This window comes from Bos indicus, chromosome 12, assembly GCF_029378745.1.
Source record: "Bos indicus isolate NIAB-ARS_2022 breed Sahiwal x Tharparkar chromosome 12, NIAB-ARS_B.indTharparkar_mat_pri_1.0, whole genome shotgun sequence".
NCBI lineage: Eukaryota > Metazoa > Chordata > Mammalia > Artiodactyla > Bovidae > Bos > Bos indicus.
Window position 1 is genome coordinate 25,222,233 of NC_091771.1, and position 24,910 is coordinate 25,247,142.

Here is a 24,910-nt window from a genome sequence, read left to right on the forward strand (position 1 = left end):
ATAGACGGCAGCCCACCAGCCTCCCCTGGCCCTGGGATTCTCCAGGCAAGAGCACTGGAGTGGGTTGCTATTTCCTTCTCCAATGCTCAGTGACTAGAAACGTGGTTTACTAAATTTGTACTATTTGTACCACTACTAGAGAGACATAATGCATAAACACACATTGGAGTATGTTTTAAAAACATTGGCAAAGTAAATGTTTGATAACATGCGTAATTGTGCTTTTCTATTTTTGAAACACTGGTTCAGTTATTTTTATGTGAATACCTATTCCATGGCCTTGGATGCTTGCACTGTTAATTTAAAAATAGGACAAGGATTTAGATAAAAGTAAATGGGCTGTGTAGGATTAGCCCTAGCTTACTTTACCTGCAATTAGGAAGGCTTTTTAGCATTTTTACATATTCCCAGTTACAAAGACTTACCCAGAAAAAAAGGCCATTATGAAATCTTTAATTTCAAAATGCTCTGACCTAAGTTTATGAAAATATAAGTAGAATTAGTCATTTTATAATTTGTCATTGCTTGGTATGTGTGTTACCTTTTTATGTGATCCGTATCTATTTAATAGTCTGACTGTGCATAGTTCTTTTATTCATTAAACAAACATCGGGTACCCCAAGGTGCCAGGCGCTGGTCTGTCCTGTGTGCTGGGCATGTATCAGTGGACAAGGCAGCAGAAGACCCTGCCAAAAAAAAGAAAAACTTTGAGTATCTTCATTAAATGAGTCTCTGTTAAGGAATCATTTTTAATAAAAATTTAACTTTATACATTTATTTTTTCAGCTTTGTTGGGTTATGATTGACAAAATTGTAAGATATATACAGTGTATCTTATGACAGTTTTACACATATGTAAAATGTGTGTATGTGTATATACACACACACACATGTATGTGTATATCTGTGTGTGTGTGTGTGTGTGTATGAAGGATTCCTCCTATCTAATTGATGCATTCATCACCTCAAATATTTTTCTTAGTGTGAACTTTGAAGTTCTATTCTCTTATTGAATTTTGATTATACTACATGGTGTTGGGGCTTCCCTGGTAGCTCACCTGGTAAAGAATCCACCCACAAAGCAGGAGACCCCGATTCGATTCCTGGGTCAGGAAGATCCGCTGGAGAAAGGATCGGCTACCCACTTCAGTGTTCTTGAGCTTTCCTGGTGCCTTGGCTGCTAAAGAATCCGCCTGCAATGCAGGAGACCTGGGTTTGATCCCCGGGCTGGGAAAATCCCCTGGAGAAGGGAACGGCTACCCACTCCAGTATTCTGGCCTGGAGAATTCCATGGACTTTAGTCCATGGGTTCTCAGTGTTATAAAGTGTAGTCATCATGCTGTACATTAGATCCTCAGATCTTTTTCATCTTATGTAATTATTTTAAAATCAGTTTATAAAGTTTATATGTTGACCACCCTCAAAATGTTTTATCTGTAAACAAGTATGATGTGTGTGTGGATCACTGTGCATGGTTCTGTGAAGATGGAAGAAAAGGAATGGAAGTATTCTGCTTGTTATTGAAATTTTTCTTAACTTTACAAAATGTTAAGCAAACACTCCCATCAAACTTATAAATTACACAGCTATTCTAAGAAGCTGTTTTCTGATCCATTTTCTGTTTTTAAATTTTCTCAGGTGGCAAATGTCAGTGCCTCTGATTTTGAAGTTTTCTCCTAATATAAATATACCTAAATCCCCCCAAATACTTTCTATCTTGAATTCAATTTCATGTGTCTCCAAGGGCTGTTCAACATCGATATTTCTGTCACCAAACTGAAGATGAAGAAAGGGAGAAAAGATTATTTCTCCCCTCTTGAATACCAATCTGTTGCTGACAGAGCTAGATTAGAAGTCAGAAATCCTTTTTCATTAATTATTAATCATGGTCCCATTGTTTAAAAAGTCACAAGTCATGCTCGCTTCCGAGTATCAAGAGAACAGGAAAATTCAGAGAGTGGGACAGAGGGAATGAGTTTAGCTGAGTGTAAATTTCAATATGTCCCTCTCCTCCTTAGGAGAGAGTTATGTGTGTGGCTCAATCGAACCCTTCAAGAAGCTGGAATACACCAAGAATGTGAACCCCAACTGGTCGGTGAATGTCAAGACCACCTCGGCTTCGCGGGCGGTGTCCTCTCTGGCCACTGCCAAAGGGAGCCCTTCAGAGGTGCGGGAGAATAAGGATTTCATTCGGCCCAAGCTGGTCACCATCATCAGAAGTGGGGTGAAGCCACGGAAAGCCGTCCGGATTCTCCTCAACAAGAAGACTGCTCACTCCTTTGAGCAGGTTCTTACCGACATCACTGACGCCATCAAGCTGGACTCGGGAGTCGTGAAACGTCTCTACACCCTGGATGGGAAGCAGGTACGTGGTGGTGGGGGGTGACAGTGGTATGGCGTTGACTTTATGGGCAAGAACCAGGGAGTTGGGGGGTTTGTGTGGCATTGAATGGGGACCCGAGATGTACATTCTACTGATATTGATGGGCTTGAGTCATCTAGTCAGCAGATAACATAGCTGTTGTCCTCCAACCAGTTCAAGGATAGAGTTAACACAGGATTACCTTAGTAATCAAGTACAAATATAGACCTCTGAAGCGTAAATGATTACTCAGAGATTTCTACTTTTCCTATTATTAATTGCTTAACATAGTGGTGCTTTTTCAGCCATCTGTGTTCAGTTTGGTTGTGTAGTTATGTCTTTATCATCACTGTGAGTAGCACTGAAGTGTAGAAGTGAACTCTGACCAGTAGAGAAAAACCCAAGTCCTTTCTTTGACCTCAATGATATTTCATAGTTTTATATCTCAGTAATGTTCATAAGCAAGATTTATTTACAGTTTATGTATTTCTGAGTACATATCTAAGGAATGAAATATTTCCATCTGGATGGCTCTTAAGAGGCATATTTCTAGAATATTATACATCTTTTATTGAAAACATACTTTCTGGAATCAAATGAAAAGAGGGGTTTCTTTAGCTGTGGAATGTACATCGGTCGATTTGGGTGAGTGGACATGTTAATGTGCATTGCTCGGATGAACTTAAAGGAAGTCTTGTGTGGACTTTTGCAAGGATTTGACAGAACCGTGATGGTGAGCTAAATAAAGAACACTGATACATGACATACGTACAGAGAAATTTGTTGATCGTTCAAAGTTTTCCAGTGTCTTTTTGTTTCAGATTATGATTTTCAGGACACTACCTTTAATTGAAACCTAGTTTTTATCATGGATCTGTCCACATGCGTTTTATAAATTATTTTGAGATATAATTAAAATGATTTGGATAAAGAGTACATAGTAAAAGTCAAAACTAGATTCATAAATTAAAAGATTGATCTTATTAAATAGAAGACTCTTCCAAGTTCTTGAAGGCTAACACATTCAAACTTTATGAATTAGAAATAGATGCAAATACTAGAGAGTGTTAGTCATGAAAAAATTACTCCCCTAGGGATCCATTCAGATGCTCTAAATTATAAATTCATTAGGAGAAAAAAGGAAGATCTGCCAATTGTTCATTTATATTCACCAGTCTTCTGCTTGTCTCATAAAACCTACCCTAAGTGTCATGTGGATAAGGAATCTTAGTGAGAAAATCTCCAGTCGTCTAGATCTAGGAAGGTGTAGCCTGAATGTCACCATGTATCAGGGATCAAAAAGTCCGTGGCTGCCTTGTAAATTATAGCAGCAGTAAGATGGCAAGGTTCACATTTAAATGCTTAATCCCTTCCCTTTGTAATGAATTACTCAACTGTCTTGAAGATCTGCATTTTGGTGATTTTTCTCAACATGGGAGTTTACCTGTTTTCATAAAAATAAAATTTAAACAAAGAATACATAATTGATAAATCTTTCTCCTCTCCCCCTGCTTCAGAACTTTGGGGTTCCAATTTGTTACACACTGAATCAAAAAAACAGCTTTAATTATTTATGCTAAATTCTGCCATGAACTGAGCGTTTATTCCAAGAATGAATTCCTAGAAGAGATATCATGATGTTCTCAATAGTCTTCATCTTTTTTGGATTTTTATCTGGTGTCTGTATTTTGTAATAGCTGTTTTGTTAATGCACCAGATGTAGGTCTGATCTCCTGATGTGAGGCAAAGACGATCTACTGACACCGGCTTGTGGTGAAGGGAAGTGTAGCGTTTATTTCAGGGCAAAGCGAGGAGAATAGGCAGCTTGTGCTCGAAAGACCCCAATGCCCCCATGGCATTTAGGGAAGCATTTTTAAAGGCAAAGTAAGGGAGAGGATCTCAGGGTGTGTGATCAGCTCCTGTACACCCCTCTAATTGGTTGGTGGTGAGGTAACAAGTTGGTATTTTGGAAGGTAATGTTGTCAACTTTCTGGTTGCAACTGGTCTGGGGTCTATGTGCTGGTGGTAAGTTTGCAGGTAACTTCTTCAACTAGGTGGGGGCTTTAATGTCTGCAAACCAACTCAGGAATATGGTTTAGGATATTATCTATAGTCTTTGAAGAGGGATTGAAGGTTTATGACATTGTTTTATGGCTAAATTATTATTCTTTTGCCTTGCATGACTGCTTTCCTTTGTTTCTGCATTTTCTCACTTCTCTGATTAAATTCTGTTTGGAAACTTGGGGAAGACCTAAGAGGCTAAAGCTTTTCTAAAAGCAAGAGGCAGGGGACATGGGGGTCTCTTCCTGGAAGGCCCTGCATGGTCCTGCTGGGTTTCAGTTTTTGCTGTAGTTTACATGTAAATAATGGGAAAGAATCCAAAGTTTAATGTTAAAAGACCAGGATTCAAATCCTGGTTCTGCCACAGATTTTTTTTTTTCCCAAATCACTTAACTTAGCCTCATTATATTCATCAATAAAACATGGATAAAATGATCACCTCTGTTTCACAGAGTGCTGGTGGGATCAACTCTGATAAATAAGTGAAAGCTGTTTTGAACTATAGTAATAACATGCATGCATGCTCGGTCATGTCCAACTCTTTGCAACCCTGTGGACTGTAGCCCTCCAGGCTCCTGTCCATGGGATTTTCCAGGAGAGAATAGTGGAGTGAGTTGCCATTTCCTTCTCCAGGGGAATCTTCCTGACCCAGGAATCGAACCCACATCTCCTGCATTGCAGGTGGATTCTTTACCACTGGGCCACCTGGGAAGCCCATCCTAATAGCAACCATAGTTTTATTGAACATTGTTCTAAATGCTTTGCATGCGTTTGGCATGTTTACTGCTAACAGCTCAGTTATTATCCCCATTTAACAGATAAGGCCATTAAGGCACAAAACTTGTTAATAAAAAACAGGTCCAAGGCCAGACAGGTATAAATGGTAGAGCTGGGATCTGAACTAGTTTCTCTCCAGAGCTTGCCCTCATGGCCACTGTAGCACAGCAGATGATAGTAAAACCAGAGATGCAAGTGTACCGAAAACGAATTTCCAAGTGAGTAATCTGTACAAGGAATATCATCTGAGAGTTTTCTGCTATGAATTTTCCCCGCTTCAGTCATCCTGCTGACTCTCGTATCTAGCTCTTTTCTCACGGGGCTGATCCCGGTCACCGTTGTGGCCTTGCCTCTGCTGGGGCATGTTCTCTTCAAAGCAGGAGCGGTGAAAAGCTGCAAAGGAATCGGATGATAAAGTGGAAAGAGTGGAAGAGCGGAAGAGTATAAAGACTTTATGCTTGGGTTCCCATTAGGAACAAAGCTTCCTTCCTCATGGACCCTAGGAGTCTTTAGAATCTTTTTTGTTCAAAAGAGAATCTGCCCCCGCTAGCAGATCTCCCCCCTCCCTTTGTGGGAGGGATTCTTTAACAGCCAAGGCTGTGACCATGGCTTGATAAGCCTCTGAGGAAAAAAAGCACTTCCCTCCAAGCCTTCCTGTGACGTGATGCTCTGACACAGTAGGGTGGCACCCTGTGCTGCCAGGGTCTCAGCCTGCCCACCGTGGCATCAGGGACCACATGCTGTCCATGGGACATCACCCTTAAGATCGCTTGTCTGCCTTTTTTTTTTAATAGTATATCTGAGCCCTTGTATCAAAACCCAATGCCCAGTAAAGCTTTTAAAGGTTTTTGTGTTTTGTTTTTTTTTTTTGTAGCAAGGAAATAGAATTGTTTAAATAATTAATACTTTGAGTGCTTTGGATAACGGGTAGAGGGGAAGATATACAAGCAGGAATGGCTTTTCAGATTGCCATCAGGCAGCCTACAAGTGAATCTGTGGGAAGGAAACTGGGGACTCGGGGATTTCTGACTGTGGAACAGGGTGAGCCCGTGCCCGCTGGTACCCAGGGATGGGCACTGACAAGCGTGGACCACATGGCCCTCTCACTTGGTCTCCTTGCACATCAGCCTCTTGGCTTTGCTTTAAGACCCAGCCTATGAGTTCCTTGGCTCAGACTGTAAAGAATCTGCCTCCAATGTGGGAGACCTGGGTTCGAAAGATCCCTGGAGAAGGGAATGGCTACCCATACCAGTATTCTTGCCTGGAGAATTCCATGGACAGAGGAGCCTGGGGGGCTACAGTCTGTGGGTTTCAAAGAGTCGGACACAGCTGAGCGACTTACACTTTCATTTTTCATGAGTTCACTGTGCAGTGCTTATTTGAGGTTTTTCGGCTGAGATCAGGAAATCAGCATATTGGAAATGCTGTCCCACGTAGAAGGCATTCTGCAGAAAGCTGCAGTTTCCTGGATGGCTTTTGTGGTTCACAAGCAGCCTGTTTGTGAGTGAACCTTTTCTAATTATTTCAACTCCATTCTTTATCCAGCGGCGTAGAAGCTTCGATTAAAGGTTCCCACAACCTCGCCATCCCCTCCACACAGCTTTTAGGGGGTCTCTGCTAACCAGATGATCAGGCACTTTTGCTGCCATAGCTGGGGAGGTCAGAGATCGTGTTGCATCTTACTTTCAGTCATGCCTTATTTACCTGGGCAATGATTAAGGGCTCCCAAAGAAGGACGGAGGGCATTTTCTAGTTGAAGGTTAAAATCACATCCCTTTGCTCCATATTCAGGGGAGGCTGTGCAGGCTGCAAGATTTTGCAGGGTCTGGATGTTGGAATTCTTCTGTGGGTTATTCTCTGACCCTGCTGGGCAGCTACTTCCAGAGGTCATTTGTGCGCTGTGTGCTAGGTGGCTTCAGTTGTGTCTGACTCTTTGTGACCGGATGGAACTGTAGCCCGCCAGGCTCCTCTGTCCATGGGATTCTCCAGGCAAGAATCCTGGAGTTGTTGCCATGCCCTCCCCCAGGGGGTCTTCCCAATAGGACATAGAACCCTGTCTTGTACGTCACCTGCATTGGCAGGCGGGTTCTTTACCATTAGCGCCACCTGCGAAGCCAGAGGTCGTTTGGAGTGTGACTAATTTTTAAGTGATTAAAATAAGCCCGAAACCTACATGCTTTGCTGAAAAGATGCACTTGCATGTCTCCTGATTCCTTTCTTGGAACAGCTAATCAGGCTGTCTTCAACTGCTAAGTCTTCGGCATCTGTGATTACCGGATTCTGGCTTAGAAACATAAACAACTGAGAGTCTTAGAACAGCTAGTGCCTAAGCAGGCAGTTTATCCTGTACAGATCATAGATAAGGCTCTTCCCAATGATCTCTCCCCACTGAAATATAGTCATGAGAAACCAGATTGCTCTTTAAGTAGAAGATATATGCACATTCCCATCTTATCTACTCTTTGACATTGAAGATCTACATAAAATAACAATATAATTTAGTATCAGAGGAAAAATTTACTTAGGGATATTGTATTTTTATCTTATAGGCATTTCACATAGGTCATGCACTTTGTAAAATCCACCGTTGCTGGAGTGAGCAAATAACTTATTTTCTTCCTAATATGGAAAACATTGGACCAAGAGCTGAAGTAGAGGTGCTCTTAAACTGATTTAGATGGTAAACTGAGAACAGACATCATAGCTGCTCTTTTAGTCCGTTGCTACTGCTGCTGCTAAGTCGCTTCAGTCGTGTCCGACTCTGTGCGACCCCAGAGACAGCAGCCCACCAGGCTCCCCCGTCCCTGGGATTTTCCAGGCAAGAACGCTGGAGTGGGGTGCCATTGCCTTCTCTGTTTTAGTCCATTAGGGCTGTAATAACAAAATACCACGGACTGGATGACTTATATACAAAATAAGTTTCTTTCTCCGAGTCTTGTAGGCTGAAAGTCCAATATCAAGGTGCTAGCACATTTGGTCTGATAGGAGCTACTTTTTCTGGTTTTGCAGTGTTCTCATATGTTAAAAAGGGGCTGAGAGCTCTGTGGGGTCCTTTTGTAAAAGGGCACTAACCCAGTTCATGAGGGCTTCTGCCACATGACCTAATCACTTCCCCAAGCATTTCCCCTCCCAATTGAATCACCTTGGGGGTTAAATTTCAGTGTATGAATTGACTGGGGTGGGGGTGGACCCAAATATTCTGCCCAAAGCAGCTGCTTGTAAAGGAAATCTCAGTTGCTGTCAATAATGTGTCTTTTCTGTATCTTTTGATCATTTATCCCCTCACCTGCTACAAACATAAAGCCCAAAAGATGCTTATAAAGTCATAATATTCACTGCTATTTATTTTAGGTAGTTAGTATATGAGTTTATTGGAATTCAGGAAATGGTAATATCATCAATAAGAATCAATCAGTCAGAAATTCCAAAGTGGTCTTTGTTTTTTTTTCTTTTGGTTTTTAATACCTAATTCTAATCTGAAGGGAAAAAATATTTGGTTCACTCTTGAGTTTAGACAGCTTAGAATAGTTCTTCTCCATACAAGTTATTAGTAGAAAAAGTGGTATACATTATTACCACATCTGACCTTGGCTGTAGCAGCTAATGAGCCTAGAAGATGTGAAAACTAAAGGTTTGAATGAAAAGCAACAAATTTAGGATGTAAGGATTTGGTTGGACTGGAAACAGAGATTTATCTGGTGCTGTTGATAATAGCAATTTTTTTTCTTTTAAGTTAAAACTTCTGTGACAGCTCTAAGTTTCTTAAGCATATTTAAACCCTCATCCTTGATATATAGATTTTTTACTGTTATGATTTTACGTATTATCTGTGGTATGAAAGTAAATGTAATATCTTTTAGTTTTTTGTTTCTGCAAATGATGTAAAAAAAAAAACAGTTGATACAAATATTTTAGGTTATTACAGTGTCAAATTAAAATTTCCTATAAAAACTCAGAGCACGCATTGAGACATCCTTATGACTTGGCAGAGGTCGGAACTTCTGGAAAATCTTAACTGTTTTCACAGAAAAAGGAGCTTAAGAATTATTGCGATACTTCATTAGGGAATTAAAGTGTCCAGAATGGAGCATGCTTTTTTTTAGGCTCCATGCCTTTGGTTGATTTTCCAGTATTCTTGCCTGGAGAATCCCATGGACAGAGGAGCCTGGCGGGCTACAGTCCATGGGTTTGCAAGAGTTGGACACGACTGAGTGCCTTTCACTTCATTGACTTCACAGGATTATAAGCTACATCTCTCCTTGTGTAGCTTTCAGTTCCCCCAAGTTGGGAAGAGTTAAGTCCTTGTCTTCCAGTCTTAGCTCCTCTGACGGTGTAATTAATTACGGGTGCCTGCTGTGGTGTGTATTTTAAGGCTTCAGTTGGTCTGGGCAAAAGTCGGTTTTCTGGAAATGAAATTCTAGTTTGCTGTCAAATGAATTCCAGTTCCCCAGTGGCCCCCTGTTGAGCTGAAGATGTGCTGAAGCCCTCCCTCCGGTGGGGGTGCTGGGCATGTTGGGGGCACTTTGGCAAGTCGGGGAGGGGCCTTTGGGATCACCTATGCTGACTTCTGCTTTTGCAGTGTCTGGGAGTCTGAGTTGGCCCGTGAGCTTCCTCAGCCCTGAGGGAGTATGTTGGAATGAGGGAAGGTACTTGGATTTTCACATCAGCTGGGCCTGAGCTCAGATTTCAGTCTGAAAAATCCAGCTTGATCCAGTTTCTTATGCAGGCCTGGAAACCTTCCTTCCAGGCCTAGATGAGAAACTTAAGTGGTTAGTTAAAAATCCTGTAGTATATATTGAATTTACTTGTAATGAGGGAATTTGCTTGCATATGTTGTCACGTAAGTGTAGATGTATGCAGTGATATAATATAGAAGAGAAACAGTTTTTATAGACTCCTATCAAACACACAGTTCTAAACTGACCATCTTGTGGTCAAGTCTGCCTTATACTGCTGGTCACAGTGAAATATGCCCTCCCACTGGGAAGTTTAATTCTCTGACACTCCTCTGTTTTCTCATCTGCATAATGGGACTGATGGTAATGCCTGCTGTATAAGTTATTGTGAGGATTAAATGAAATAATGTGTGACAACTTTAGCATTGCCTTAGGTACTCCACTATTGGTAGTTTATATCCCTGAAAAGCTAAAGGTAAATTGTTTTTGGAAAACAGTTACATTTTGAGTGTGTTGAGGGAACTCACTGTTTAAAATGACCCTTTAGGGACTTCCCTGGTGGACCAGTAGCTACAACTCTGTGCAGGGGCCCAGATTCCATCCTTGGTCAGAGAACTAGATCCACAGGCCACAACTGAGAGCTCGAACACCGCCACTAAAAAAGGTCCCGCAGGCCACAGCTAGGACCTGGTGCTGCCAAATACATGAATAAGTAAATATTTGAGAAATAAATAACAAAGAAAAACTTGCTTTAAAAAATAAAATTACCTTTTAATAATAACTACTTAACATATCTACCTTTGTAAATGTGTCTGTTCACATGAAAATGCTCCATGGTGCTGGCCAAAAAGTTCCTTTGGTTTTTAAGTAAAAATAAAAAGACACATTTTTCATTTTCACCAAGAACTTTATTGAACAACATATTCACCGTTTTGTTCCGCTGCCTTCTACCATTTTTCAGGCTACTTCATAGTTCCATCTTCCCAAAACCTTTTATCTTTTTGAGCAAAGACCTGTTCCGGGTTCCTTTTTACAGTTTTCCAGGGAACTGAATTTTTTTCCATATAAGAAAATTCTGTAAAGACCGAAATAAGTGGAAATCCAAAGGCGCAATGTCTGGTGAATATGATGGAAGAATCAGAACTTCCCAGCCAAGCTGTGACAGTTTTTGCCTGGTTGTCAAAGAAACATGCGGTCTTGGTTATCCTGATGGAAGATTATGCATTTTTTGTTGACTAATTCCAGACGCTTTTCATTGAGTGCTGCTTTCAGTTAGTCTAATTGGGAGCGGTACTTGTTGGAATGAATCCTTTGGTTTTCTAGAAGGAGTTCGTGTTACAGGACTCTCTTTCAGTCCACCATATCCGCAACATCGCCTTTTCTGGATGTAGACTAGCCTTTGGTGTGGTTGGCGGTGGTTCGTTTTGCTTGCCCCACCATCTCTTCCAGTCCGCGTTATTGTACGGTTTATACTTTTCATTGCCCGTCACAATTTGTTTTAAAAACGGAACATTCTTGTTACGTTTCAGTAGAGAATATCACATGCAAAATGCAAAATATGTTTTTTTTTCCTGCTTAACTTATGTGGAACCAAAATATCAAAGAGATTAACATAACCAAGCTGATGCGAGTGATTTTCTGTGCTTGATTTTGATATTTTGAGTGTGTTGGCCATCTCCCACATAGCATAACGTTGATTGTTCTCATTTAATGTCTCAATTTGATTGTTGTCAAATTCCACTGGTCTATGCAACCGGAGCATTGTCCATTGAGAAATCTCCAGCAAGAAACTTGGCCAACCACTTTTGACATGTTCATCAGTCACAGCATCTTCTCCAGACACTGTACAAATCTTTTTGCATTTCAGTTGTTTTTTTACCTTTTTTAAAATAATACAGCATGATATGCTGAAAATGTTGCTTTTTTCTTCTATCTTCAATATTCAAATGGCTACGCAAAAATTCACCAATTCTGATATATTTTTTAAAATGCACGCCTATGTGACAGCTGCCATAGTACAATCTAAAAAATTGTTTTGAATGAAGTTAAAGACAGCTAAGCTTCCCTGGTAGCTCAGACAGTAAAGAGTCCTCCTGCCTGCAGCGCGGGAGACCCAGATTCGACCCCTGGGTCGGGGAGATCCCTTGGAGGAGGAAATGGAGAACCACTCCAGTCTTCTTGCCTGGAGAGAATTCCATGGACAGAGGAGCCCGGTGGGCTGTAGTCCACAGGGTTTACAAAGAGTCGGACATGACTGAGTGACCAACACTTTTGCTTCACAAGTGCTACTAAAGCCATCTTACGGAAAAAAAAAACATAAGGAACTTTTGGGCAACCCAATATAAAGAAAAGAGCATAGAATTTGAATTGAGATGCTTATAAGATCCAATCCTGACTTTACCATGCATTACCTGCGTGGCCTTTGTCAAGTCAATTAAACTCAGAATCTCAGTTTTCTCTTTAAAATGGCAATAAAAACAGCATGCCTCATAATATTGGTGGGATAATTGACTGAGAAATAGGTATTAATATATAAAGCCCTGGCTTGACATAAGGTAAGTCCTATATAACTATTAATATTTAGCCCTTCTGCCTGCTGTCTTCAAATTCCAGGCTTTCTTAAAAGTACAGGACACTTATAGTTGTATAATATTATTGGTGTGGAATTGATGATTTTGCATTGTTTCCGTTGTCTGTGCTGTAATGAAACTACTGATGGTTCTGTTTTTATCCTTCCATTTATTGTCAATCAATTGTGAATGTAGCCTAGATATTATTTTCTTCCCCTTCTTCTTTAATTGTACCAGTCATTAAACTCACTCACAAACCACTACACTCATACAGTAATATTCACATTATTATTGCTGCCATTGGCTGAACACCTTCCCCATGCCCAGTGCCATGGGCTAGTTGTTGCATGTCTGTCCATCACAATGAATCATCACCACAACTCTGAAAAGCAAGAACCTGATTATTTCTCAAGATTATTTCAAAGGTGGCCTTGTCTAAACATTTCCTGATTTCCCCATGTAGAACTGACAGCTCCCTCTCCAGGGGCTCCATCAGTCCATTGTAGATAGCTGCACAGTTCTTGATTACACTGTCCTGTTGGCAGTTGAGGTGCCCACCTCTCATTTCAGAACTTATAGGATGAGGGTAGGGAAGGTGCCCTGTCAGCCTCTGAACCTCTAGGGCCTGCCCTGGTAAATGCTTGTTCAAGAAATGACTGAATGATTAGACGTTTGGCTGGTTTGCCATGACCTACCCCTTTGGTGTCGGAGAAGGCAATGGCACCCCACTCCAGTACTCTTGCCTGGAAAATCCCATGGACGGAGGAGCCTGGTAGGCTGCAATCCATGGGGTCGCTAAGAGTTGGGCATGACTGAGCGACTTCGCTTTCACTTTTCACTTTCATTGGAGAAGGAAATGGCAACCCACTCCAGTGTCCTTGCCTGGAGAATCCCAGGGACGGGGGAGCCTGGTGGGCTGCCGTCTGTGGGGTCGAACAGAGTCCGACACGACTGAAGTGACTTAGCAGTAGCACCCCTTTGGTGTTAGCTCATTTCGTCCAGTGTTCTGCAGGGCACAGATCCTGGCCATTTAGGAGCTGATTGCTCACCCGGGCTGTGCTTCTGTTTAGCACTCAAGGTTGGTGCTGCCGTCTGCACTGAAACCACAGATTGTAAGGGGCTCATCATGGCTCTTGTTTTCTAGCTCCGACACCTGCTTCATTAAAGACTCTAGGATAATTAAACAAAAACTCGTCTGCTAATTTTAGAGCATTTTCTCCGTTGAAAGGACTTTTATTACATGGGGAAACAATAGATACTCTGCTCAAAAATTTTCACTGTCTCAGTCTGGAAAATTGCTTGAAATCTTCCTGACATCACCTTGGCCGTCCAGAGCATAAAGAGAAGAGCTAATCGATACATTCTGTGGATTTCAAAGTTGGTGATAGGCCAATAAGAGACTGGCTTGAAGAGCATCTGGCCCAATTACTGCACAGACGCAAACCTGCAGTGTTCAAGGGCATTCGCAGGGCTGAGTACAATATGTCGCAGCAGATTTTTCTGATTAGTTTAAATCCTGGAAACTAAATTAAATAAAAGGAGACAGTTTCAGAAATTAAATGGAAATTAAAAAATCTGATTTTGAATATGAACTGTGTTGTAAACAACATTCCATAGAAACAAAAGGACAGATGGGAGATTTAAGTTCTAATTGGCTTTTTCCATGGTAAGATCAAAGTACGATTGTTGTAAAGAATTTTGGAGCAAGTGGGAAAATATTAAGATAAATTAAAATGACCTACAGTCTCATTAACAAGATGGCTCTTGTTGATAATTTGCCCTGATTTTTGTTTTTTCATTAAAAAATAATTCAGATCCTACTCTGAATCCAATTTGGTGTCTTTTATAATTTCACATGATACTGTGTACATTCATGTGAGAAGATGTCTTGAGCCCGTTCCTCCTCTGATTGTGGTATTTTCTTGCCCAGTGTAAGATCCTTGGAAGGCGAGTTCTCCAGGGTGCTTTCTTCTCTGGTAATTCATCAGCAGACCATCTCCCAGCTGGGTTCTGACTATGGCCGAGTTATAGGGTTCTAAAGTCAGATTGAGAGGCAGACATTCTGTGGTGTCGTGACTCTGGAGTTGTTGTTCAGTGTAGTTGGTTATTGGAGGTTAAAGTATCTCAGAATCCAGCTGCCCTGCCTAGAGACTTCTTGGAAAAAAACTTATAATCACATTTCCAAACCTGTCTGATTAAATAAGTCTCCTGTTGTTTCATAAATACCAGATCATTTAGGCTTTTTAGGTCAGTTGGAGCTCAGTCACCATGATCCTTTACAAGTGTCTTCCTGAGGGAGAAACACCAGAAATTCTCTGTCTGTGCTCCATCTGCTTGTGTTACAGCTCTGAACACAAGACCAGCGTCCTGGAGAAAGGAGACAGTGCTACCCTTTCAGTTGTTCAGTCGCTCAGTCATGTCCAACTCTTTGCCGCCCCATGGACTGCAGCACGCTACCCTTATTAGATGCTTAATGTTTATGAAATGATGTTTCTTGATTTTAGCTCGTGGCTCACATTCTGGTACGTAGAATCACATAATTACAGGGCTAGGAGTGTCCCTATAAGAGATCTTTCTATTCTCTCTTTTTCTCTCCTTGGAAAACTATAAACTAAACTTATCTTGGCAAGGTGGAAAGATAAAATCAATATTTTATTTAAAATAAGTCTCCTGGGAAGAAAACAACTCAAGGTAAGCATTATCTTGAAAAAAAAAAAAAAGAGGGGGGAGACTGATGCTGTTTCACAGTAATACTGTGGGAACCAGTAACTAGTTATACAACAAAACAGGCGTAGAAAGTCCTTCCGTCTCCTCAGTTGTATACTTCGTGTGCTCAGTCACTCACTCATGTCCTACTCTTTGCAACCCCGCCAGGCTCCTCTGGCCATGGGATTCTCCAGGCAAGAATACTGGAGTGGGGTGCCACGCCCTCCTCCAGGGGATCTTCTGACCCAGGGATCGAGCCCACGTCACTGGTGCCGCTCGTGTTCTGTAAAACCTTGTTACCAGGAGTGTTCAGAGGATGGCAACAGCAATGCCACCAGAGAGCCTGTAGAAATGCAAACACTCAGGCCCCGTCCAAGACCTACTGCTGAATCGAAACAGTATCCTCATGGGACTCACATTCACATGAAAGCTGGAAGGACATGGCTCAGGTGACCGGACAGTATGAACGAAGCATCTGAATCTGAAGACCTAAAGCTGGAAAACCCAGGCTATTACTCAGTAGATGGACATTCATTTTAGCTGACTTAGCAGTTTTATTTGCATCCTCTCAGTGTCAGGTGGCAAGGTATGATTGCCATCAGCAGAGTTCTGGGTAGCAGGCAGTCCATTAGTGTGAATGAGTGCCCCTGCAATCTGGCCACGGTGGGCTGCCTGCCTGTGTGTGGACGATGGATGACTTCCTGTTTGGAGAATAAATGAAAGTTAAGAGATGCAGGGGAGACTGAACGGTCACCATGGAAATGCTGATCCTGAGGGAGGGTTTAATGTACATGGTTGCTGCAGAGTCCATATGTGTGCTCCTCTCCATGGGCCGAACACATTTAATATTTTCCTCATGGTCCTTCTGGATAGCTTCCATGGGGATGCTTGGAAGTCATTAAGTGATGTCAGGGTGAGTCCCTAAGCATGAGAAATTTCTCATCATGGAAAATGTCCAGAAGAATACGGGGACATTTTTAATGCATGCCGGAAATGGAGGGACAATTTTTGGAAATAATTTCTAGCTAGCATACCTAGGAATTTAGTGGTTGAGGGTCTTTGGTATCACAGACCCAGCTGTTGAGAAGCACCACAGTGGATGGGGTAAGTGATCACCTAGTAATCAGAACTGGAGTTGTTTTCTTCCATGCAGCCTGGGGAGACTTATTCTACTTAATTCGTCTGTCAGCTGCCCTTGACTGCACACCACTTAGGGTGGACGTGGCTTTGCGAACAGCCACACAATGGCCAGGGAGCCCATCATCAGGAACCTTTTTTGAATGGGAAGGTCAACTCTTATCTCTGGAGTTAGAGCTCCAAATGGGGAAAGAAAATAATAAGCTTTGAAATAAGTGGGCCGCAGAGAAGCAGTACAAGATTTCGTTTTTGTCAGTGGATGATGCTATAGCCCACGGAAAAAATAAAATTATGTATTTCTCAGGCCTTTTCTGGGATTGGTAGGCTGGGAAAGGAAAAGAGGGCATGTTGGCCTTTTTTTTTTTTTTTGGTTGGGAACATCGTTTTCTTTTATAGCAGAAATGTTTTCCACTTTGCATTTCATCTCAAATTGGCAGATTCAGCCACTGTGTATCTAAAAAGTATGTCCACATATTAACCTTTTTTTTTTTTGCACTTGGCAACAGTTATTTAATTTTATAGGAAAAGAGAAAAATCTAAGAATATTGTATATTGATGCCTCTGAGATACTTTCAAGTGGAGGAAGTCGAACCGAATCCCATTGTTTTATTGCATGGTGCCCATGATTGATCGTTGTCATAGAAACAGAGGTCTATGCCAGTGTCTGTTAGATGGGCAAGCTATCCATAGAGTCGCTTTTGATTTTGCCAAATAGGACCAAGAATTTCACGTGGGTTCTATCGAAATGGTCCTGCTTTAACTGTTTAATTCAAATGCCCTCTCATATTGAGAATATTCAAGTTCTAATAGATTTGTTAGATTAGCAGACATCTATGGAGCATGAGCTTGTGCCAGGAGTTGGGAGTATGTCAGTTTTCTTCTGTTGAGTGGTGGGGTGGGGGAAGACTTGAAAGAATTCCTCACAATGGAGTCCTAAGCAGAAGGGTCCCTTTAGGACCCCCTGAATTCACTGCTAGAGAAACTTGCTTTCTTATGTTTGTATGTTCATAGGAAGTGTTCGGAGAAGGCAATGGCACCCCACTCCAGTACTCTTGCCTGGAAAATCCCATGGATGGAGGAGCCTGGTAGGCTTCAGTCCATGGGGTCTCGAAGAGTTGGACACAACTGAGTGACTTCACTTTCACTTTTCACTTTCATGCATTGGAGAAGGAAATGGCAACCCACTCCAGTGTCCTTGCCTGGAGAATCCCAGGGACGGGGGGAGCACAGAGTTGGACATGACTGAAGCGACTTAGCAGCAGTGGTAAGTGTGCTCAGTCGTGCCTGACTCTTTGCAACCCCATGGACTGCAGCCCACCAGGCTCCTCTGTCCATGAGATTTTCCAGGCAAGGATACTGGAGGGGGTTGCCATTTCCTTCTCCATGTATGTTCATAAGTAGGTGTTGATTGGTACAGGTAAACTTGCTTGAGGATGTCCTTGCATTGTTTGGAAATATGACTGTTGAGACATTCTTAAGCAGCAATGCCTTTTTATTTTAAATAGCTGAAAGACATGTTCTCCTTTGTTCTTTAATTAATAACACTTCTAGCACATTCAGAATATGAATAATGTTGAAAGCCTACTTCTGTGTACCAGCGTGCCAGTAAATCGCTTTACATTTAAATTAGTCCCTGTACTCAAAGCTCGTGGTGTATTTTAGAAGGTTTGAAAATAAATAGTAAATGAGCTAGCCCTCGGTTTCAGTAGCTGGCACTTTCCCAGGGAGGTGCATTGGCAATCAGATCTGTAAATTGACCATCCCTTTCCTTACTTCAGTTGAAGTGAGAGGGGAGCTATTTCCAAGATTTTACAAGAATATCACAATGTATGAGAACCGATTTGGGCAATTTTTACTCCACATGTGCATACCCGGGGGCATAAAATAATGAAGAGAAGGACTAGAGGAAAGCTTGAAATGGTTTTGAGGGTCAGCAACAGTAATGACACCTTTTTTTTTTTGTTTCAAGGCCTTAAAATTACTTTTTTCAGAGGGAAAAATGAAGCCTTATCCCGTGTATTTAAGTTACTGCATGTCTATTTCCGATGCTCCATCCTCTGCCAGGACCTTACTGTAATGACTCCACTGTAAATGGATTCTGCTCATTTGACTTGTTCTTTGTCCTCTTTGCCTAATAATTTGGTTTAACGCAAATTGAAGAGAAAGTGTCAGACCAGTTGGGAATGTTAGCACCAGCTCTGTGCCAGTTTATGAGTGATAATGCATTGTGTAATGAATCACAAGTTGGAAGATACTTGCTATCGCAACAGCTGGAAAGGGTTGGCATGAGCATTGCTGAGCAATTGGGTTTCCAGGAAGGTAAAGAGCTAGAGCCGTCCCTGGGTGTGAGCCTTTGTAGAAAAGAGAATAAAATCATCTCTCTATTGGCCCTAACTCAAGGGTAATAACATCAGCAAGAACACAACAGCAGCCAGCATTTCTTGAATGTTTACTATAGGCCAAGCACTGACTACAAGAGTTCCCTTTTACCACATTGAGTGTTATGTGGTAGACACTATTGTTATCTCCAGTTCACAGATGCTGAAACAAGGGAAATCCTGGTCAACCCAACTAATTAGTATGTGATCGACAGTCTTCTTCACAGTGCCATTTTTGGGTTTATTATGGTGTTTTGGAGCCCAAAAATAAAGTCTGACACTGTTTCCACTGTTTCCCCATCTATTTCCCATGAAGTGATGGGACCAGATGCCATGATCTTCGTTTTCTGAATATTGAGCTTTAAGCCAATTTTTTCACTCTCCTTTTTCACTTTCATCAAGAGGCTTTTTAGTTCCTCTTCACTTTCTGCCATAAGGATGGTGTCATCTGCATATCTGAGGTTATTGATATTTCTCCCAGCAATCTTGATTCCAGCTTGTGCTTCTTCCAGCCCAGCGTTTCTCATGATGTACTCTGCATAGAAGTTAAATAAGCAGGGTGACAATATACAGCCTCGACGTACTCCTTTTCCTATTTGGAACCAGTCTGTTGTTCCATGTCCAGTTCTAACTGTTGCTTCCTGACCTGCATATAGGTTTCTCAAGAGGCAGGTCAGGTGGTCTGGTATTCCCATCTCTTTCAGAATTTTCCACAGTTTATTGTGATCCACACAGTCAAAGGCTCTGGCATAGTCAATAAAGCAGAAATAGATGTTTTTCTGGAACTCTCTTGCTTTTTCCATGATCCAGCGGATGTTGGCAATTTGATCTGTGGTTCCTCTGCCTTTTCTAAAACTAGCTTGAACATCAGGAAGTTCACGGTTCACATATTGCTGAAGCCTGGCTTGGAGAATTTTGAGCACTACTTTACTAGCATGTGAGATGAGTGCAATTGTGCGGTAGTTTGAGCATTCTTTGGCATCGCCTTTCTTTGGGATTGGACTGAAAACTGACCTTTTCCAGTCCTGTGGCCACTGCTGAGTTGACTGCAGCTATGAAATTAAAAGACGCTGACTCCTTGGAAGAAAAGTTATGACCAGTCTAGATAGCATATTGAAAAGCAGAGACATTCCTTTGCCAACAAAGGTCCGTCTAGTCAAGGCTATGGTTTTTCCAGTGGTCACGTATGGATGTGAGAGTTGGAATGTGAAGAAAGCTGAGCGCTGAAGAATTGATGCTTTTGAACTGTGGTGTTGGAGAAGACTCTTGAGAGTCCCTTGGACTGCAAAGAGATCCAACCAGTCCATCCTAAAGGAGATCAGTCCTGGGTGTTCATTGGAAGGACTGATGCTAAAGCTGAAACTCCAATACTTTGGCCACCTCATGCAAAGAGTTGACTCATTGGAAAAGAGTCTGATGCTGGGAGGGATTGGGGGCAGGAGGAGAAGGGGATGACAGAGGATGAGATGGCTGGATGGCATCATTGACTCGATGGACGTGAATTTGAGTGAACTCAGGGAGATGGTGATGGACAGGGAGGCCTGGCGTGCTGCAGTTCATGGGGTCACAGAGAGTTGGACACAACTGAGCAACTGGACTGAACTGATGGTGTTTTGTTGTTTTGAGTATATAAAATTCACGTATATTCATTTGTGTGTGTATGTATAAGAATGCTCGTGATTCATTGCTATGTTTTATCTACTCTACCCGCTGGAGTATAAAATTGCTTTTCTTCTGAAATTACCAAATTCCAGGGATCTGTCAACGTTGTAATTTGAATGGGTTGCCAAAAGCATAGTAACTGTTGTGAAAGTTACTACTGAAATGCCTTGCTATGATTTCTTCTAAGTTTTTCATGCTATTTTGATTGTTATGAAATTTCTTTGAATAATTTTAAAAAGCACCTAAGAATCTTTTAAAAAATGATCATAAAGATTTCCATCCCTGACAGTTGGAAGAAGAACATTCTTTTTTGGTTTTCTTCCTTTCTTTCTTTTTATTGGAGTATAGTTGCTTTTTCCTGCTGTGTCAGTTTCTGCTATACAGCAAAGTAGGAAAAAGAACATTTTTAATGGAATGAATCACTCAGAAATGCAACCATTTTATAGAAAGTATTGTTGAATTTTGAAACATTGCAACTTAAAAAGAAGTTTGTTACTTTATTAAGGCATAATTTGCATACATAAAATGTACCTGCTTCAAGGGTAGCAGTCAGTGATTAATACATTTTATACAGCCGTGCAGCCTTCGCACAGTCCACTGTTAGGACACTTTCACCACAGAAGCCTCCCTAGTGCTCATCTGCAGTCATTCCCCACTTGCTCCAAGACCAGGAACCACTGATCTGCTTTTGTTGTTGTTTAGCTCTTTCATGATATTTGCAAATATCTTTTTTTTTAATTAATTAATTTTAACTGGAGGCTAATTACTTTACAATATTGTAGTGGTTTTTGCCATACATTGACATGAATCTGCCATGGGTGTACATGGGTCCCCATCCTGAACCCCCCTCCCACCTCCCTCCCCATCCCATCCCTCAGGGTCATCCCAGCGCACCAGCCCTGAGCACCCTGTCTCATGCATTGAGCCTGGACTTGCAATCTATTTCACATATGGTAATATACATGTTTCAATGCTATTCTCTCAAATCATCCCACCCTTGCCTTCTCCCAGAGTCCAAAAGTCTGTTCTTTATATGTCTATGTCTCTTTTGCTGTCTTGGATATAGGGTCATTGTTACCATCTTTCTGAATTCCATATATATGCGACTGTATTGGTGTTTTTCTTTCTGACTTACTTCACTGTGTATAATCGGCTCCAGTTTCATCCACCTCATTAGAACTGGTTCAAATGTATTCTTTTTAATGGCTGAGTAATACTCCATTGTGTATATGTACCACAGCTTTCTTATCCATTCATCTGCTGATGGGCATCTAGGTTGCTTCCATGTCTTGGCTATTATAAACAGTGCTGCGATGAACATTGGGGTACACGTGTCTCTTTCCCTTCTGGTTTCCTCAGTGTGTATGCCCAACAGTGGGATTGCTGGATCATAAGGCAGTTCTATTTCCAGTTTTTTAAGGAATCTCCACACTGTTCCCCATAGTGGCTGTACTAGTTTGCATTCCCACCAACAGTGTAAGAGGGTTCCCTTTTCTCCACACCCTCGCCAGCATTCATTGTTTGTAGACTTTTGGATGGCAGCCATTCTGACCAGTGTGGGATGGTACCTCATTGTGGTTTTGATTTGCATTTCTCTCATAATGAGTGATGTTGAGCTTCTTTTCATGTGTTTGTTAGCCATCTGTATGTCTTCTTTGGAGAAATGTCTGTTTAGTTCTTTGGCCCATTTTTTTATTGGGTCATTTACTTTTCTGGAATTGAGCTGCATGAGCTGCTTGTATATTTTTGAGATTAATTCTTTGTCCGTTGCTTCATTTGCTGTTATTTTCTCCCATTCTGAAGGCTGTCTTTTCAGCTTGCTTATAGTTTCCTTCATTGTGCAGAAGATTTTAAGTTTAATTATGCCCCATTTTTAAATTTTTGCTTTTATTTCCATTGCTCTGGGGAGTGGGTCATAGAGGATCCTGCTGTGATTTATGTCAGAGAGTGTTTTGCCTATGTTTTCGTCTGGGAATTTTATAGTTTCTGGTCTTACATTTAGATCTTTAATCCATTTTGATCTGCTTTTTAATTGCATCAACTTTGAAATGCTGACCCCATCCTTCTATGGGCTTCCCAGCTGGCACTAGTGGTAAAGAACCCACCTGCCAACGCAGGTGACGTAAGAGACGTAGATGCCATCCCTGAGTCAGGACGATCCCCTGGAAGAGGGCATGGCAACCCACTACAGTATTCTTGCCTGGAGAATCTCATAGACAGAGGAACCTGGCAGACTACCGTCCATAAAGGTCGCAAAGGGTCAGACACGACCGAAGTGACGCTGCACAGCACATCCTTCTATATGCATTTAAAGGAAAGACTTTTTTCCGCCTTTGAAGTAGTTTGTATAATTATGGGCTTACTAAATACATCATTTTTTAGCCTTTATTATGATCGTTCTCCTCTCCAGCTGAATGGCACTGGGGCTTACAAGGGTTTTATAAGTAACTTGTACCAGAGAGGATGCTTCAGTCTGTTTCAACGCAGTGAACTGCTTATTGTCTTTGCACTTTCTGCACATATGGGGTTTCTGAATTAATTCCAAACTTAGACAACTAAGGAAAAGCATTTAACGTTCATGGCAGGATGGAATAACAATTATCGTCCTCTGATGCCCCAAGGGCACTCCCCAGACATCTATTCTTCACTCCTGCTTCTCTCTGCTCCGTTTGGAGGTACTTTCTCTGCTTCAGTCCAAAATACCATTTAGAGGCTGATTAGATTTCAAATTATATTAACATATTTTAAGCTGTATTTTTTTTTGCTTTTTCATGGCTAAAATATGCTTTCCATGTGCTTTGTCTGTTTTTTGGGTGAGATCCAGTTATTTTGTCATCTCTCTCTCCCCTTCTCAAGGCGGTTTTCCCACTTGTACTTTCATCACTTTACTATTCAAGATCTTTGAGGACTTTTTTTTTTGTTATTATTATCCATTTCTTTCTTCTCAAGGAGAAGGACTTCATTGTGAACTTCAGTATCCTGCTGTGCAGTACAGCTGCACCTGGGGAAACTCTGTTCATTGAGCCATCGTTGAGTGCCTTTGTGATTCAGTGTTCAGATGCTGCTGGCTTTTGGATTCCAGAGAAATTTGTGTGTTCATTATCTATATCTATGTCTGTATCTGTTTATGTCTGTGTATCCCTTTTCTTTATGTTCAAGGCCATCGCTAAGCCGAAAACAATGCTTGGTTTCCTCTGTGAGGCTTCTTACGGGGTGAGAAGGTGAAGCTGGTCCCTGGCCAAGACCCATCTGAAAGCTGTGGGCTTCTTTCTAGGCACAGTGCTGAGGCTGATGAAATGCTGAGATTGCTATCAGTTCTCACTTTCTTGTCTCCTTCTTGGTGATCTGTTCATCCACAAAACCAAGGATTGATGCTTTGCTAAGAATCATGTATAGCAGACCCTTTTTAAAACCAGTGGAACCAGTTGGCAGTTTTTAAAGCTCCCCATTTTGGCTGGTGTCTCACATACTAAGGTGAATACGAAGTCCACCATTGAAGTCCCTGGACCCTGTACCTTCAACTGAAGTTTTCTTGTTTTAGCTCCAACGTGCATGCTAAGTCACTTGATCATGACTGACTCTTTGTGACCCCATGGACCGTAGCCCACCAGACTCCTCTGTCCATGGGATTCTTCAGGCAAGAATACTGGAGTGGGTGGCCATGCCCTCCTCCAGGGGCTGTTCCCGACCCAGGGATTGAACCCACATCTCTTACGTCTCCTGCATTTGCAGGTGGGTTCTTTAGCTCTAACAGTGGCTCTTAAATCTGGAGATCATAGTCTCCTTTGAGACTCTTATGAGTGCTGTGATCCAGGGAAGCTGTCCCCAGAAGAGTTACACTTCACAGGTGAGCTAACACTCCCTTTTTCTATTATGTGCTCATCAGTGTTTCATCTTTTTATTCTTGTGTCCTTTTGAAGGGAATTTATACATCCTTGATATTCACTCATCAAGTGACATGAAGGAAATCTTTAGATCTCTTAGTTTCCTGGTGTTTAGTAGTGATTTTCTTGAAGCAACCTGAAGATTGAGCCCAGAAAGAGAGATTCGAGGGTCAGTTCTGCCTCCTGTGTTCTTTCATGCCTTTGATTACCAAAAGAAATTTCTGGTTCTTGACAAAACATTTCCCATGCATAATTAATTATTCAGTTCAATTGGACATGGGAATTTGCTTTCTTTTACTTGTTTCTTTCTCAGAACAAGAGTCTGGTGCTTCTGTACAAAGGAAGCCACAAACATACAGTCCTTCTTCAGATCACCCATGCTTCCTTTTTTCTCCTCCTTCCTTTCCTTCTTTACACCTTAATTTTTACCTCCTTAATTTGAGCTTTTAGTTCATGTGAGGTAATTTCACATGAAATTTTTCATGTGAAAAATTCATGTAAATGAGAAGAGGTAATTTTTCTTCTCATTTTTTTTCACTTATAGAAAATCATATTCCTGGCATTAAATTCTCCCTTCTTCTAAACAGATGATACCTAGGGCTCTTCATCACGTTGTCCTGGCCAGTACATTTTCAAAATGGTGGAATGCTTCCCAGCTGATGATTCTGGAGCCCCTAGGGTACCCATGAGTGTGTCC

General features: G+C 41.5%; 1 protein-coding gene across 2 annotated transcripts in view; it reads left to right on the forward strand.

Moving 5' to 3' along the window:
- Positions 1-24,910, forward strand: part of DCLK1 (doublecortin like kinase 1) — a 432,884-nt gene that overhangs the window by 104,318 nt on the left and 303,656 nt on the right. For both annotated transcript variants that reach the window (XM_070800188.1, XM_070800189.1), the window contains one exon: positions 2,019-2,365. In XM_070800188.1, the coding sequence (XP_070656289.1) occupies positions 2,019-2,365 (347 nt within the window). The remainder of the gene's footprint in view (positions 1-2,018; positions 2,366-24,910) is intronic.